At 49.5% G+C, this 14,471-nt stretch overlaps 1 protein-coding gene across 5 annotated transcripts in view; it reads right to left on the reverse strand.

The window, feature by feature from the left end:
* The window catches only part of CHRNA5 (cholinergic receptor nicotinic alpha 5 subunit), a 41,625-nt gene extending 27,782 nt beyond the window's left edge, over positions 1-13,843 (reverse strand). Inside the window, exon 1 of one of the 5 annotated variants that reach the window (XM_047737899.1) lies at positions 13,424-13,843. In XM_047737899.1, coding sequence (XP_047593855.1) covers positions 13,424-13,550 — 127 coding nt within the window. In that variant the 5' untranslated portion in view covers positions 13,551-13,843. Of the gene's footprint in view, positions 1-41; positions 94-12,078; positions 12,130-12,593; positions 12,789-13,423 lie in introns of those variants that run through there. The other 4 variants (XM_047737897.1, XM_047737900.1, XM_047737902.1 and 1 more) reach the window with 4 other exon arrangements.
* Between the last annotated feature and the right edge of the window lie 628 nt (positions 13,844-14,471).

Here is a 14,471-nt window from a genome sequence, read left to right on the forward strand (position 1 = left end):
CTGTATCCAGCATTCTCAATGTGACAAATGAGTCTGCTTACCAATCACTATTTTAAGGGTTCCGGATGAAATGCAGGGGATTTTTTTCACTCCAGGATTTTCATTACATGTTCTATTGATTCTGAGAACAGAAGTATAGGACAACATATCTCTGTAAGTGGTAAGCTTTAATAACCCTAACCTAACCTATTTCCAGGACTCTCAGAACACCTGTAGTAAGAAAACAACCTCCAGCTGTGCTGAGTTTAGGTCCAGTCAATAGTTCTCAAGGAGAAGGGGCACCTTCACACACAAAAGACAGATTGAGCATCAGCAGATCAGAGCTCGCAGTCTGAATTTAATACCATTAACCTCTCAACAGGCCAAGAGGGCTCTCCGGAGCTAGAATGTTCACAGCACCCTAACTCAAAACACCCAGTGGGACACAAGGTTGCCTCCGTTCGCGACCGTCTGGGTGAACTTGGTAAGATTCTGGCAAACATCACCCTTAGAGTTGGATTGTAAATGAACACTAGGGCTGGAAGGACATGCAGAAAAGGAAAGGAAGCTGTGATCTGTGGGGATGGAAGGACGGAGCTTGTTCTCTGAGTTTCCATCGGTCTTAGATTGTTGGGCTACAGTTCACTCAAAGTTCACTATTTCTGTAATTATTGCCATTGGATCCTCTTGAAAATTCACCCAACTGATACGAATGAGCGGACGTCTACGAGCGTGCGGTTCAGTGCGGAGCTCAGGATGGCGGCATTCGCATCCCTGAGCACCCGTTAGAAACGCGGAATCTCGAGCCGGCCTCCCACTGCTGCACCAGCATCTGCGTCCTCACAACATCCCTGCGGGTTCCAGGGCACACGGTTTGGGAAGCTGCAGTCTGTAAGACTGACAGTAGTGACGCTCCAGGGGCAGGGGTGAGGGGAACAGCGCAGTCCCTTAAGGCACATCTGACTCTGTCTGGAGAGTTTTGGGTGGATGCTACAGGCATTGTGGACAGAGGCCAGAAATGCCACCAAAAGATTTACAATCCACAGGACAGTGTCCCATAACAAAGATTTATCCAGTCCCAGTGTCAGGGGTTGAGAGACCCTGACTTGGAGAAAAAAATTTTGCCCAATTCCATATAGACATTGTGGATCATAAAATAAAAAGAAATAAAAATAGTATCAAAAGTTTACACCGTGGGGTTCCAGCTCGAGACGGTGATGCATGGGTGCCTGGTGGCTCAAGGTACTGATGGAGGAAGACCCGGAACTCACCTCCTCCCACAGAAACCCTGAGTCTACAACTACATACGGGACCATTTCCTCCTTCAAAAATCTAAAGGCTGGTAGAGTTAGGACTGCACATCAAGCAAATGAGAAAACACCACATCTGGCAGGCAGGACAGGCCAGAAACCCCACCCCTGCAAAGCGACCCAAAACCAGGAGAAAACTCAAAACCCAGGGCTGCCCCTCCAGGAGCAAAGCGTTCAAACTCCTCGACCACCTTAACATTTAGAACCTGCAAGTAAGAAATGAGCCCCCAAAACATCTCGCTTTGAAAACCAAGAGAGCTCCCATCCTGAGACCTGCGAGACTATAACAATCTGGAAGACAGCTCTTAACGGGGCTTAGGCACACAGACTTACCTACCCCGGCTCAGAAGCAGCCCATCCCCCGGACTCAAAGTGAGGAAGCCTCACCAGCTGAAAACACTGGCCTGAGGGGCAGGCATCCGATGTAACCCACACACCTGGCATCTATGGGAACCAGGGAGGGAGCCTGCTGGGCGCCAGCGTCAGCTCTCCCGTCGCCATGACCCAGAGCCCCGGTACGTCCACGTGAACATGCATCCGGTCTCCTGATTTTTGTGGCCGCCTCCCCGGGAGATGCTTCTTGCCTGCCCGGCTCTAAAGGCCAGTGGGGCTTGTGCTAGTTCCGTGGGACTGGACCAGTTGGTGCCGCACGAAAAGGAGCTCACACCCGTCTGTCACGCTGACTTTTGCAGCTGCTGACAAGGGACAGCTCTTCACCATCTAGTCCTGGTGGCCAGTGGGGCTTGTGCCGGTGGGTCCCACAGGACTGTATCCCTGGAGAAAGAGTTTGCAAACAGCCACCACCCCCAGAGCACAGCAAGAGGCAACAGACCCAGGAGCTCCGTCTCTCTGCGAAGGAGGCCTACTGGCTCCAGCCTACGGGGCAGATGTCTAGTTAAACTCTCATCGAGGAACTACGAACTTTTCCAGAGACCTAGAGAGTAGGCGCTCTCTTTGCTTTCTGCCTCTTTCACACTCCAGAGGATCAGGGTCTCCTAGAAGGCGGCTTTACACGTGACTGGTGCCCTGTTTTTTATATCTGGTGCCCCAGTTTTTGCAGCTGGGCCCAGAGGATGCCCCTTGGTGATACAGTTCTGGAGGCGGCTGGGGAGGGCTGGAGGGTGTTGCATTCCTGGGTCCCATGGGACTGCGGCAATTGAAGAGACAGCTCTTGGCAGGCTGCCACCTCCACAGCACTGCCTAGAGAGAATACTGAGACAGACAGACACACAGCCCCACCTCTCTGTGAAGTCTTTTTGTGAAGGCGGCCTCTTTGCCTCTCCCAGAGCTTTGCCCTAAAGGGCGGGCTTCAGGTCTGGTATGCACCTAGAGGACCACGAATGCTCTCAACAAACACAGGCTGTGGATGCCATCGTGGTGCTCTCCCTCTGCCCTGCTCCTGTTGGCCAGTATCTCCCAGGAAAGGGCTTATACACTGGTCTGGAGTCCCGTTTTTTTGCAACCGCTGCCCAGGGGATACTGCCAGATCACCTGGGCAGCAGGGCGTTCTCTTGTGGCCCCACGGGACTGTGTATATTTAGCACGCTTTTATAATTTTAAGATTTATTGATTTATTTTAGAGAAAGAACAGGAGGAGGAGAGGAGCAGAGTGGGGGAGAGAGAGAGACAGAATCTCTGGGGCCCAATCTCATGACCCCAAGATCATGACCTGGGTTAAAACCAAGAGTCAGATGCTCAGCCGGCTGAGCCACCCAGGCGCTCCTATGTTAGCACGCTTTCAAAAGGTGCTACCTGGGGGCATGTGGCTGACTCCGTCAGTAGGACTCTTGATCTTGGGATTGTGAGTTCCAGCCCCATGCTGAGCCTACTTTGAATGAATGAATGAATGAAAGATAAAAGCTGCTACCTGAGGGTAGCTACCTCACTACCAAACACCCTGAATCCAGGTACTAAATCCTCCCTTACGTATACTGGCCGGTCTTGGCACATTCTCACCTACCAGACGCTATTAAAAATATAACAGGCTACTTGGACGTGCACAGAGGTTTGAGAGACAACAAAGAACTGGGACAGGGTTGAATGACCAGGTTTGCTTTCTATATAGGCCACTCCTTCAAGGCCAGAAGAGGCATTTGTTTCAACTACGGAAACCAACAGAGAGTTGAGCTAAATGAAGAAAGAGAGGGATATGTTCTAAAGGAAAGAATAAGATAAAACCTCAGGAAAAAATCTTCATGAAATGAAAATAAGTAATTTACCTGAAAACAAATTCAAAGTAACGGTCATAAAGATGCTCCCCAGACTGGGGAGAAGAATGAATGACCATAGCAAGAACTTCAGCAAAGATGTAGAAAACACATGAAGGTACCAAACAGAAGTCAGAATGAAGACCACAATAACCAAACTGAAAGAGACAGTTAGGAGTTCAACAGCTGATTAGATGAAGGAGAAGAGAGGATCTGTCAGCTTGAAGACAAGGCAATGGAACTCACCCAAACAGAGCAACAAAAAGAAAAAAGAATTTTTAAAAGTGAAGATAAGTTAAGAGACCCATGGGAGAACATCAAATGGACTAACACTCACATCACAGGGCTCCCAGACAGAGCAGAAAAAGCGAGATGTAGAAATCTTTTTTTTTTTAAAGATTTATTTATTTATTTATTTGACAGAGAGAGATCACAAGTAGACAGAGAGGCAGGCAGAGAGAGAGAGAGAGAGAGAGAGAGAGAGAGAAGCAGGCTCCCTGCTGAGCAGAGAGCCCGATACAGGACTCGATCCCAGGACCCTGAGATCATGACCTGAGCCGAAGGCAGCGGCTTAACCCACTGAGCCACCCAGGCGCCCGAGATGTAGAAATCTTATTTTAAAAATAATGGCAGAGGAACACCTGGGTAGCCAAGAACCTCCAGTTCTTGGTTTTGGCTCAGGTCATGATCTCTGGGATGTGGGAATGAACCCTGCCTCAGGTTCTGTGCTCAGCGTAGAGTCAGCTTAAGACTCTCTCTGTCCCAAAGGATGAATACCCAACTTTTGTAGCAACATGGATGGGACTGGAAGAGATTATGCTGAGTGAAATAAGTCAAGCAGAGAGAGTCAATTATCATATGGTTTCACTTATTTGTGGAGCATAACAAATAACATGGAGGACATGGGGAGTTAGAGAGGAGAAGGGATTTGAGGGAAATAATTGGAAGGGGAGGTGAACCATGAGAGACTATGGACTCTGAAAAACAACTTGAGGGTTTTGAAGGGGTGAGGGTGGGAGGTTGGGGGAACCAGGTGGTGGGTATTAAGGAGGGAACGTATTGCATGGAGCACTGGGTGTGGTACAAAAACAATGAATACTGCTATGCTGAAAAGAAATTAAAAAAAAATGACTCTCTCTGTCCCTCCCCCCCTCTAAAATAACTAAATAAATCTTTAAAAGTAAATAAATAAAGGCACCTGGGTGGCTCAGTCGATTAAGCATCTGACTTTGGCTCAGGTCATGATCTTGGGGTCCTGGGATTTCTCTCTTGAATACATAAATAATAAAATCTTTAATCAATTAATTAATTAATTAAAAGTGGTGGGAAACTTCCCTAACATGAGGGAGGAAACAGGCATCCTGATCTAGGAAGCCCAGAGAGTCCCAAACAGGACCCAAAGAGATCCACACCAAAATACATTATAATTAAAACATTAGAAGTTAAAAATAAGAAGAAAATATGGAAAGTGGCAAGAGAAAACAACTTATATACAAGTGAACCCCCATAAGGCTATCAGCAGATTTTCCAGCAGAAACTTTGGCAGGCCAAAGAGAGTGACGTGATATATTCAAAGTGCTGAAAGGGAACATTTTCCAACGAAGAAGACTCCACCCAGGAGAGTTAGCATTCAAAATTGAAGGAGAGATAAATGGTTTTCCTGACAAGCAAATGCTGAAAGAGTTCATGACCACAATACCAGCCTTATAAGAAATGTTAAAGGGGGGCACCTGGGTGGCTCAGTGGGTTGAAGCCTCTGCCTTCGGCTCAGGTCGTGGTCTCAGGGTCCTGAGATCGAGCCCCACATCGGGCTCTCTGCTCAGCAGGGAGCCTGCTTCCTCTTCTCTCCCTGCCTCCCTCTCTGACTACTTGTAATCTCTGTCTATCAAATAAATAAATAAAATATTAAAAAAAAGAAATGTTAAAGGGACTTCTTTTTTTTTTTTAAGATTTTATTTATTTATTTGACAGAGAGAGATCACAAGCAGGCAGAGAGGCAGGCAGAGAGAGAGGAGGAAGCAGGCTCCCCGCCGAGCAGAGAGCCCGATGCGGGCCTCGATCCCAGGACCCTGAGATCATGACCTGAGCCGAAGGCAGCGGCTTAACCCACTGAGCCACCCAGGCGCCCTAAAGGGACTTCTTTAAGCTGAAAAGGAGCACTAATTAATAACAAGAAAATATATGAAAGAATAAATCTCAATAAATCTATTGCAAAGGTAAATATATAGAAAAAGTAGTCAATCACTTACAAACCAGTATGAAAGCTAAAAGACAAAAGTTGTAAAAATAACTATGTTTACAATAATTAGTTAAGGGACACTGAAGACTAAAAAAGTGCAAAATGTGACATCAAAAGCATAAAACATGGGTCAGAGAAAGAGTAAAAATGTTAACCTTTTGAATGGGATCAAACTTAAGTTGTTACCAACTTAAAACAGATTGTTAAAGACATAGGTTGTTAATGTAAGCCTCATGGTACCCACAAAGCTAAAACCTATTATACATACAAGAAAGATGGAGAAAGGAATATAAATACACTACTAAAGAAAATCATTAAACTATGAAGGAAGAGAACAAAAGAGGAACTACAAAAATAGTAAGCAATTAACCAAACAATTAGTACATACCTATTAATAACTATTTTAAATGTAAACAGAACAAATTCTCTAATCAAAAGACAGAGTGGCTGAATGGTTTAGAAACAATAGACCCATCCACGTGCTGCCTGTGAGAGACTCACTTTAGATGTAAGGACACACACAGGTTGACAGTGAGGATAGAAGAGATGCCATGAAGACAGAAACCAAAAACACATGGAGCAGCTATACTTCTATCAGCCTTTAAACAAAGACTGTAATTAAAGACAAACATGGGGCTGCTTGACCGGCTCAGGTGGGGGGCCTGCAACTCTTGATCTCAGGGTTGTAAGTTTGAGCCCCACAATGGGCACAGAGTGTATTTTAAATAAATAAGTAAACAAAAATTTTTTGAAAGACAAACATGGTTGATACCTAACGATAAAGAGGACAATCCAAAGGAAAAAAAAGTATGTGATATTTGTTAAGATTCATTCACCCAACTTGGGAGGACCTAAATATATAAAGCAAATATTAACAGATCTAAAAGGAGACATGGATAACAATATAATGATAGTAAGGGATTTGAATACCTCACATACATAAATGGCTAGATCATCTAGACAGAAAAGCAACAAGAAAATGTCAGCATTAAAGGACACATTAGACCAGACGGACCTAGATATGTACAGAACATTCTGTCCAAGACAAAAGAATATATATTCTTCCAGGATAGATCATATGGTAGGCCACAAACCAAGTCTTAATAAATTTAAGAGGATTAAAATCATGTCAAGAATCTTTTCTGACCACAACAGCATGAAACTAGAAATTAATTACAAGAGTAAAACTGGAAAATTCACAAGTATGTAGAAATTAAACAGCATGCTATCAAACAGCTAATGGCTTGAAGAAGAATTCAAAAGAGAAATTTTAAAAATGCTGAGAAAAATGAAAATGGAAATATAAATACCAAAACTTGTGGGATGCAGCAAAAACAGTTTTAAGAGGGAAGTTCCTAGCTATAAATGTCTATATCAAGAAACAAGAAAAGTCTCAAATAAAAACATAACTTTACACTTCAAGGAGTCAGAAAAAGATGAACAAAGCATAAAGTTAAAAGGAAGGAAATAAGATCAGAGAAGAAATAAATAAAAAGAGACTAAAAAATAAAGATCAATGAAACAAAGAGCTGATTCCCTGAAAGATAAGCAAAACTGATAAACCTTTAGCTAGACTCATCAAGAAAAAAAGAGGACCCAAATAAATAAAATCAGAAACGAAACAGGAAATGTTACGAATGATACCACGGAAATACAAAGGCTCATAAAAGACTACTGGAAGCAGTTACATGCCAACAAACTAGACAACCTAGAACAGGTAAATTCCTAGGTACACACAACCTACTGAGACTGAATCATGATGACATAGAAAATGTGAACAGACTGATACTTAGTAAGAAGATTGAATCAGTAATTTAAAACTTCCAAGAAAAGAAAAATCTAGGACAGTCTCTTCCATAAATTCATTAGCTTCACTGGTGAATTCCACCAATCATTCAAAGAATTATTACCAATCTTTCTCCAACTTTCAAGTTCTTCCAAATATAGAAGAGGAAGAAACACTTTCCAACTCATTCTATGAGACCAACATTAGCCTGAAACCAAAACCAGACAAGGATGCCACAGGAAAAGAGAATCACAGGCCAACATCCCCGACAAACCCAGATGCGATAATCCTCAGCTACACAGCAGCAAACCAAATCACCAACACACTAAAGGATCATTCAACATGATCAAGTGAGATTTACTCCAGGGATGCGAGGACAGTCTAACACCCACCCACCAGTCAGTGGGATACACCACATTAACAACGTGAAGGGTAAAAATCACATGATCATCTCAGTGAATGCAGAAAAGCACTTGACCGACTTCAATATCCATTCATGACAAAGACTTCCAACAAAGTGGACACCGAGGAAATCCACCTCCACATCATGAAGGCCATGTATGACAAGCCCACAGCTAACGCCATACACAACAGTGAAAAGCTGAAACCTTTTCCCAAGATCAGGAGCAAGACAAGGATGCCCACTGTCACCACTTTAATTCAACATAGTACTGGAAGTCTTAGCCAGAGCAATGAAGCAAGAATAAGAAATAAAAAGTATTCACACTGGTAAAGAAGAAGTAAAACTGTCATTATTTCCAGATGACATGATGTTATATATCGAAAACCCTAAAGACTCCACCAAAAAGCTGTTAGAATGAACAAATTTAGTAAAACTGCAGGGTACAAAATCAACTTACAAAAAAATCGGTTGCCTTTCTATAGCAGACTATCAGAAAGAGCAATGTTTTTTAAACCTTCCATTTACAATTGCATCAAAAGAAAAAAATATGCTTAGGAATGAATTTAACCAAGGAGATGAAACACCTATATATTGAGAGCTACAAGACATTAAAGAAATGAAAGACAACAGAAACAAATGGAAAGATATTCCATGCTCATGGATTGAAAGAACACTGTTAAAATGTCCATACTACCCCAAATGATGTGCAGATTCAACACAATCCCTATCAAAATTCCAATGGCATTTCTCAAAGAAATAGAGCAAGTAATCCTAAAATTTGTACAGATCCATAAAAAGCCCGAATAGGCAATGCAACCTTGAGAAAGAACAAAGCTTGAGGCATCATGCTCCCGGGTTTCAAACTATATTACAAATCTGTAGTAATTAAAACAGTATATATCGCCATAAAACCAGACACATGGATCAGTGGAACAGAATAAAGAGCTCAGAAATAAACCCATGCTTCTATGGTCAATTAACTTAGGACAAAGGAGCCAAGAATATACAAGGAGGAAAGGACAGTCTCTTTGATAAATGGTGTTGGGACAACCTGACAGGCACATGCAAAAGAATGAAACCCGACCACTTTCTCACACCAGGCACAAAAATTAACTCAAGACGGTTTATAGACTTGAACGTCAGATCTGAAACCACAGAACTCGTAAAAGAAAACATTGGTGGTAAGCTCCTTGACAAAGGTCTTGTTGATAATTTTCCGAATCCGACACCAAAAGCAAAAATAAATAAGTTGGACTACATTATCCTAGAAAGCTCGCACACACCAGAGAAAACCACACATGCACAGAGAACAATCTGGATGGGCACTACACTACATTGTTAGCAGTGACCAGCTGTTGCTGTTTTGCATCAAACCTGTAAATTCCTGTTAGAAGAAAAAAAAAATTCTGTTCAGAAGGGAAGAAAGAGGTAATAGTGTGGACATGGCAGTGGAGAGCTAGTGTGCCCACATTCCAGGTCTGCCGTATGGGACAGTGTACAAGTAAGCGGCATTGGACAGGATGACAGAGGAACCCATTTCCTTGAGCGAGAACCAGGCCTCTAAGGCCCAGAGGTGGAGGGAATGTTTTGTAGAGAACTGACCATGCTTTCCTGGCCGTTCTGTTATTCCTGTCATATTTCTATTAAAGCCCCTATCACACTTTGGTGTAAATATTTGTGTGACTGTCAAAACATAGTAGATGACATGCTTCAAAAAAAAAAAAAAGTTCATGCTATCTCTTTTGTCAGAATTCAAATATTTATATTTAATTGCTCTTTTTACTAGTAAAAGGGTTTTATAGGGTGCCTGGGTGGCACAGTTGGTTAAGTGACTGCCTTCGGCTCAGGTCATGATCCTGGAGTCCTGGGATTGAGTCCCACATCGGGCTCCCTGCTCGGCAGGGAGTCTGCTTCTCCCCACTGATCTCTCTCATGTTCTCTCTCTCTCTCTCTCTCTCAAATAAATAAATAAATAAATAAAATTTTTTTTTTAAAAAAGGGGGGGTTTTATAATTCTACTTAAGAGGGAAAAAAGATAAGTTTTCTGAATTAAACACAGGAGAAAATATCATGTAATCCCTAAAATGGAAACAGATCCTTTAAATGAACATTTTAGTTGAAGAGCAGAAAAGGATCGCTAAAGTAATCTCCTCTATCCTACTGTCATTTTAAAACTATACCCATGCTGTTCTGGAGCGTAGACTTCTAGACAAACAAGTTAGAAACTTTTTTCACAACTATTCCAAATTTGCCAACTCATAAGCAAGACATGCTTATTGAATATTAACTTAAAATTACATCTGAGAAAAATAATTTCACTTCTTAAGGGAAAAGACTACTATTAGAAGAAAAATGTTCTGTACTGAAATTACTGTGCTAAAAAGTCATATCCTAATTATAAAAAATTACCTGCTAGATCTAATTTGTAGATTACAGGATGAAAAAAAAACTCTATTCTGACCAATGACTGAAAACCTTTCAAAGTTCCATTGCTACATTAGTAAATCGGGTTCACCAGGAAATGCACAGACGGACCCGGCCTGCCAGGTGCTCACAGGCGAGCTCACAGAGCACGACTGCGTTTAACGTGTAATTTGAAGTAATGCGGAAGGCCTGCCTGAGGACCTGAGGCACCCAGAGACTCTTGTGGACGCCGTCACAGAAGGAGAGAGGACGGCACTATGTGCGTATTCCCACTAGCTTCTGAAAATGTGAGTAGAAAAACTAAAGGTGACAAGAAAAAAAAAATCCTTCACAGCCCTTGTTTTCCCTGAAACAACTATTTTACTCCCCTTTGCATGACAGAACTTCTTACCACATATACTAAAAATTAAGTTTCAAGCTCTTCGAAGGTCCCACAGCCGAGAAGTATAACTGACCAACGACTGACTCGCGTACATCGCCGCCGCAATCGTGGTCAGTTCCGCTAAAAAGGCTGGTATTATCTTAATGTACTAATTATTCTCCTTTTTAAGTTCTTTTTTTTTTTAAGATTTTTATTTATTTATTTGACAGAGAGAGATCACAAGTAGACGGAGAGGCAGGCAGAGAGAGAGAGAGAGGGAAGCAGGCTCCCTGCTGAGCAGAGAGCCCGATGCGGGGCTCGATCCCAGGACCCTGAGATCATGACCTGAGCCGAAGGCAGCGGCTTTAACCCACTCAGCCACCCAGGAGCCCATCCTTTTTAAGTTCTTAATTTATTTTTCTTAATCTCTACACCCCAGCTGTGGGCCTTGAACTCGTGACCCCGAGGTCAAGAGCCACCCGCTGTCCCGGCTGAGCCGGCCAGGCGCCCCGTTATTCTTTAGAGCGGACAAAGCTGCCTCTTGAGCCACTTCAAACTCTGCAGTTTCCCGCCGGCCAGTAGGTACGGCCGCTGGGGGACTAGACTTCCTTTCTTCCCCTGAGGGCTGGTCGCAGAAAACCCTAAGAAACAAGTGAACATCCTAAGATTGTATCGGGGGCGCCCGGACAGCTCGGTCAGCGACGCAGATCCCAGGGTCAGTCCGCAACGCAGATCCCAGGGTCAGTGGGCGATGCAGATCCCAGGGTCAGGTCCCCAACAGGCTCCCTGTTCAGCCGAGGCCGCTTCTCTGTCTCGCTCTGCCCCCTCCCCACTGGCGCTCCCTCTAATCGACGAGTAGGATCGTTTGTGAGGAAAGTAACACCGAGTTCTAAGATAAATATGAAAACGACGAAATGTAATACTGAAGCGATGACGGCTGAAGGGACCGAAGCATCCGCGGCCGCCCTCTCAGTTAGGGTTAGGGTTAGGGTCAAGCATCCAGCCGGCGGGCAGCAGCGTCCGAGGGTGCTGGAGGCGGGGCCCAAGCCCCTGCGACACTCGAGCCAGCGTGCACCCCCGTCGGGCACAGTTTCGCTTTGTTCTCGCGTGACCACGCACCGCGAGCGCACACGGTCTCGGGGTGGCGGCGCCGCAGCGGGAAGCCACGCGACCGCTCGTTTCAGGGTCCGGAGAGGCTACGGCTCTGGCGTCCTGCCCAGAGCTTTCCCCGGAGGCCCGCGACACGCCGGCTCCGAGCCGCGTCCCAGCTCTTCTCGGCACGACGGAGGACCACGGCGGTCCACAGAGCAGGGGCCGGCGGGGGGCCGCTGACGGGGTCACCCGAGCACTGAGTCACCGTGCGGCACACCTGACACTCCGCAGACACGCGAACTGAAATGAACCCCGAAAACGAGGCCCAGGTCCTGAGGAGCTCCCGTGGGCAAAGAGGTAACAAACGCGACAGAACGTGACGTTGCTTCAAGGGCGGGCTTCGGGCCACACTGGGCCAGCCTGGCTGCGCCACCAGGACCCTGCGCGCCACGCGGGGCACACGGCTGCCGCCGCCACCGAGCGCTCGCCTCCAGCGCGTCAGGGTGCGGGGCCTGTGGCCCTCGGGTCTGGCCGGCACCGCACCGGCCTCGGGCGCACGACGGAGTCCGGAGGACCACGTGGAGGACAGCTCGGTCCCCAAGGAGGCCGAGCACCGTGGACACGGCGGGGTCGTCGCGCGACCCCGGGTCGCCGCCTGCCAGCGCCGCAGCGCCTTCGTCACGACAGTCCCGGCACGGGGGTCCCCGCGGGAGCGCCAGCCGCCGTCCTTCCCGCGTCCCCACACGCGTCCCGCCTGCGCGGAGCCGCTCGAGCCTCGGGAGCGGAAGCCACCGCTCACGGGGGCGCGGCCAGGTCCCGCTGGCTCCTGACGACGGCCGGCGGTCAGCACGGACTCCCGGGAGCCGCGCACCGGCGCGAACCCGGCCCTTGTCCTCCCGCTCCTGCGCCGGGAGCGCGCCGCGGGGCTGCGAAGCGGCGCGGGCTTCGGGATCAGAGAGCGCGGCCCGGAGTGTCCCCACGCCCGGAAGCTGGAGACGCTCTCCTTGTGCCGCTGCTTCTATCCCGGCCCCAACGCGGCTCTCGGGACCACCGGCGGGCAGCGGCCGGCACGGCCCAAGGAACAGCTGCCCCGCGGGGCGACGGCGGACGGGGCGGGCGAGCGGCCGCACGCCTGTGAGCACCGGAGCGACGTGGGCGCGGACGGCGGGCCCCGCGGGTCCCAGTGGCCTCTGGGACCCCGAAAGGTGGAGGCCGCGTCCCCGGTGTCAACCAGCGGTCTCCGGTGACGCGGGTCACGGGACACAGCCCCAAGCGGCCTCCCGGAGTCTGAGCCAACCAGCTGGGCGCGCGGCCTGAGCCCCCGCTCGAGCCCGCGGAAGGTCCGAACCGGCCTCGGCACCGAGCCGCTCAGCGCGAGCCGCAGCTGGGGCCCTGCGCGAGCCGCCCCGCGCCCCGGGCCGCCGCGTACCTGCCGGTCCCTGGACCCCGCGACCCCGCCCCTTCTGCGCTCCCCCCGGCCCCTCGCATCCCCGGGCCCCGGACCTCGCGACCCCCGCCCCTTCTGCGCTCCCCCCGGGCCCCGCCGCCCCGCGCCCCTGACCCTTCTGCGCCGCGCACCCCGCCGCCCCGCAATCCCGGGACCCCCGGCCGCCCAGCCTCACCTCCAGGCGCAACGCCCCCCGCGCCGGCCGGGCCCCAGCGCCCCGCGACCAGCTGAAAGAGGAGGAGGAGGCGGAGCGGGCGGGACCCGAGGCCGAGGACCGCGGGCCGGGACCCCCACGCAGACATCGCCTGGCCCCGCGCGGGAACGCCGGCGGCAACCTCACGACGGCCGCGCGGGAAAGGAACTCGGGCCCCAGCGGGCGGAAACCCGGGGAGGGGCAGGAGCCGACGGAGAACGGACGCCGCCTCGGAGGGGCTGCTCCGCGAGCGCGCCTCAGTCCGGTGCCAGCGCGGCCACCTCAGCCTGCAGGGCTTCCACCGGCTCGCGGCGCCTGAGGAGACTCCGCGCGCGTGAGGAGGCTCCCGGCGCTTGAGAGGGCTCGCGCGCCTGGTCCCGCCCCTTTCCCGCCCCTTCTCATTGGCCCCGCCCGCTCGCCCGTAGCTCCGCCTCCGTTTTCCCCAGCCCACCTTTGGCCTCTTGGCTTAGAAGTTAGCCTAGAGCCAGAGCTCCGCCTTTTCCGCGCCTGGCCCCGCCCCTTAACTGGCCGGACTCCGCGCCCCAATGCCGGCGGCTGCAGCCAAGCCCTCAATCCCGGGAAGGGGGAGACGGGGCCTGGAGCAGCTGGCCGGTCCCTCATCTGGCCTCCGGCGACCTGGGCAGGCCCCCAACTACCTGTGGTCACCATCACTGATTAACGTCCGCGCTGTGTGCCGCTCCGGGGGCGACGGGGCCAGTCTGCGCCCCGCCAATAGGAGGAAGTCCTTCCCTGTCCTCAGGACAACAGCGGAGGAACCAGGGCGCGGGTTGAAGCGCGAGGACGTGGTGGGGGGGACGCCTGTCCGCTCCCCAGTCCCTGAAGCCAAGCGTGGGGACCGGGGGGGCCCAGTCCGGACCCTCCTTCAGGCGCCCGCAGATATGACACGCAGCCGTCTCGGCGCAGGCCGTGCCCCACCCCGTGTGCCGGACCATGAGCGTCTGTAAGCGGTGCCCCCCCCTCGTGTGCTGGACCATGAGTGTCTGTAAGCGGTGCCCCCCCTCGTGTGCTG

The sequence above is a fragment of the Lutra lutra genome, chromosome 7 (assembly GCF_902655055.1).
Source record: "Lutra lutra chromosome 7, mLutLut1.2, whole genome shotgun sequence".
Classification (NCBI taxonomy): domain Eukaryota; kingdom Metazoa; phylum Chordata; class Mammalia; order Carnivora; family Mustelidae; genus Lutra; species Lutra lutra.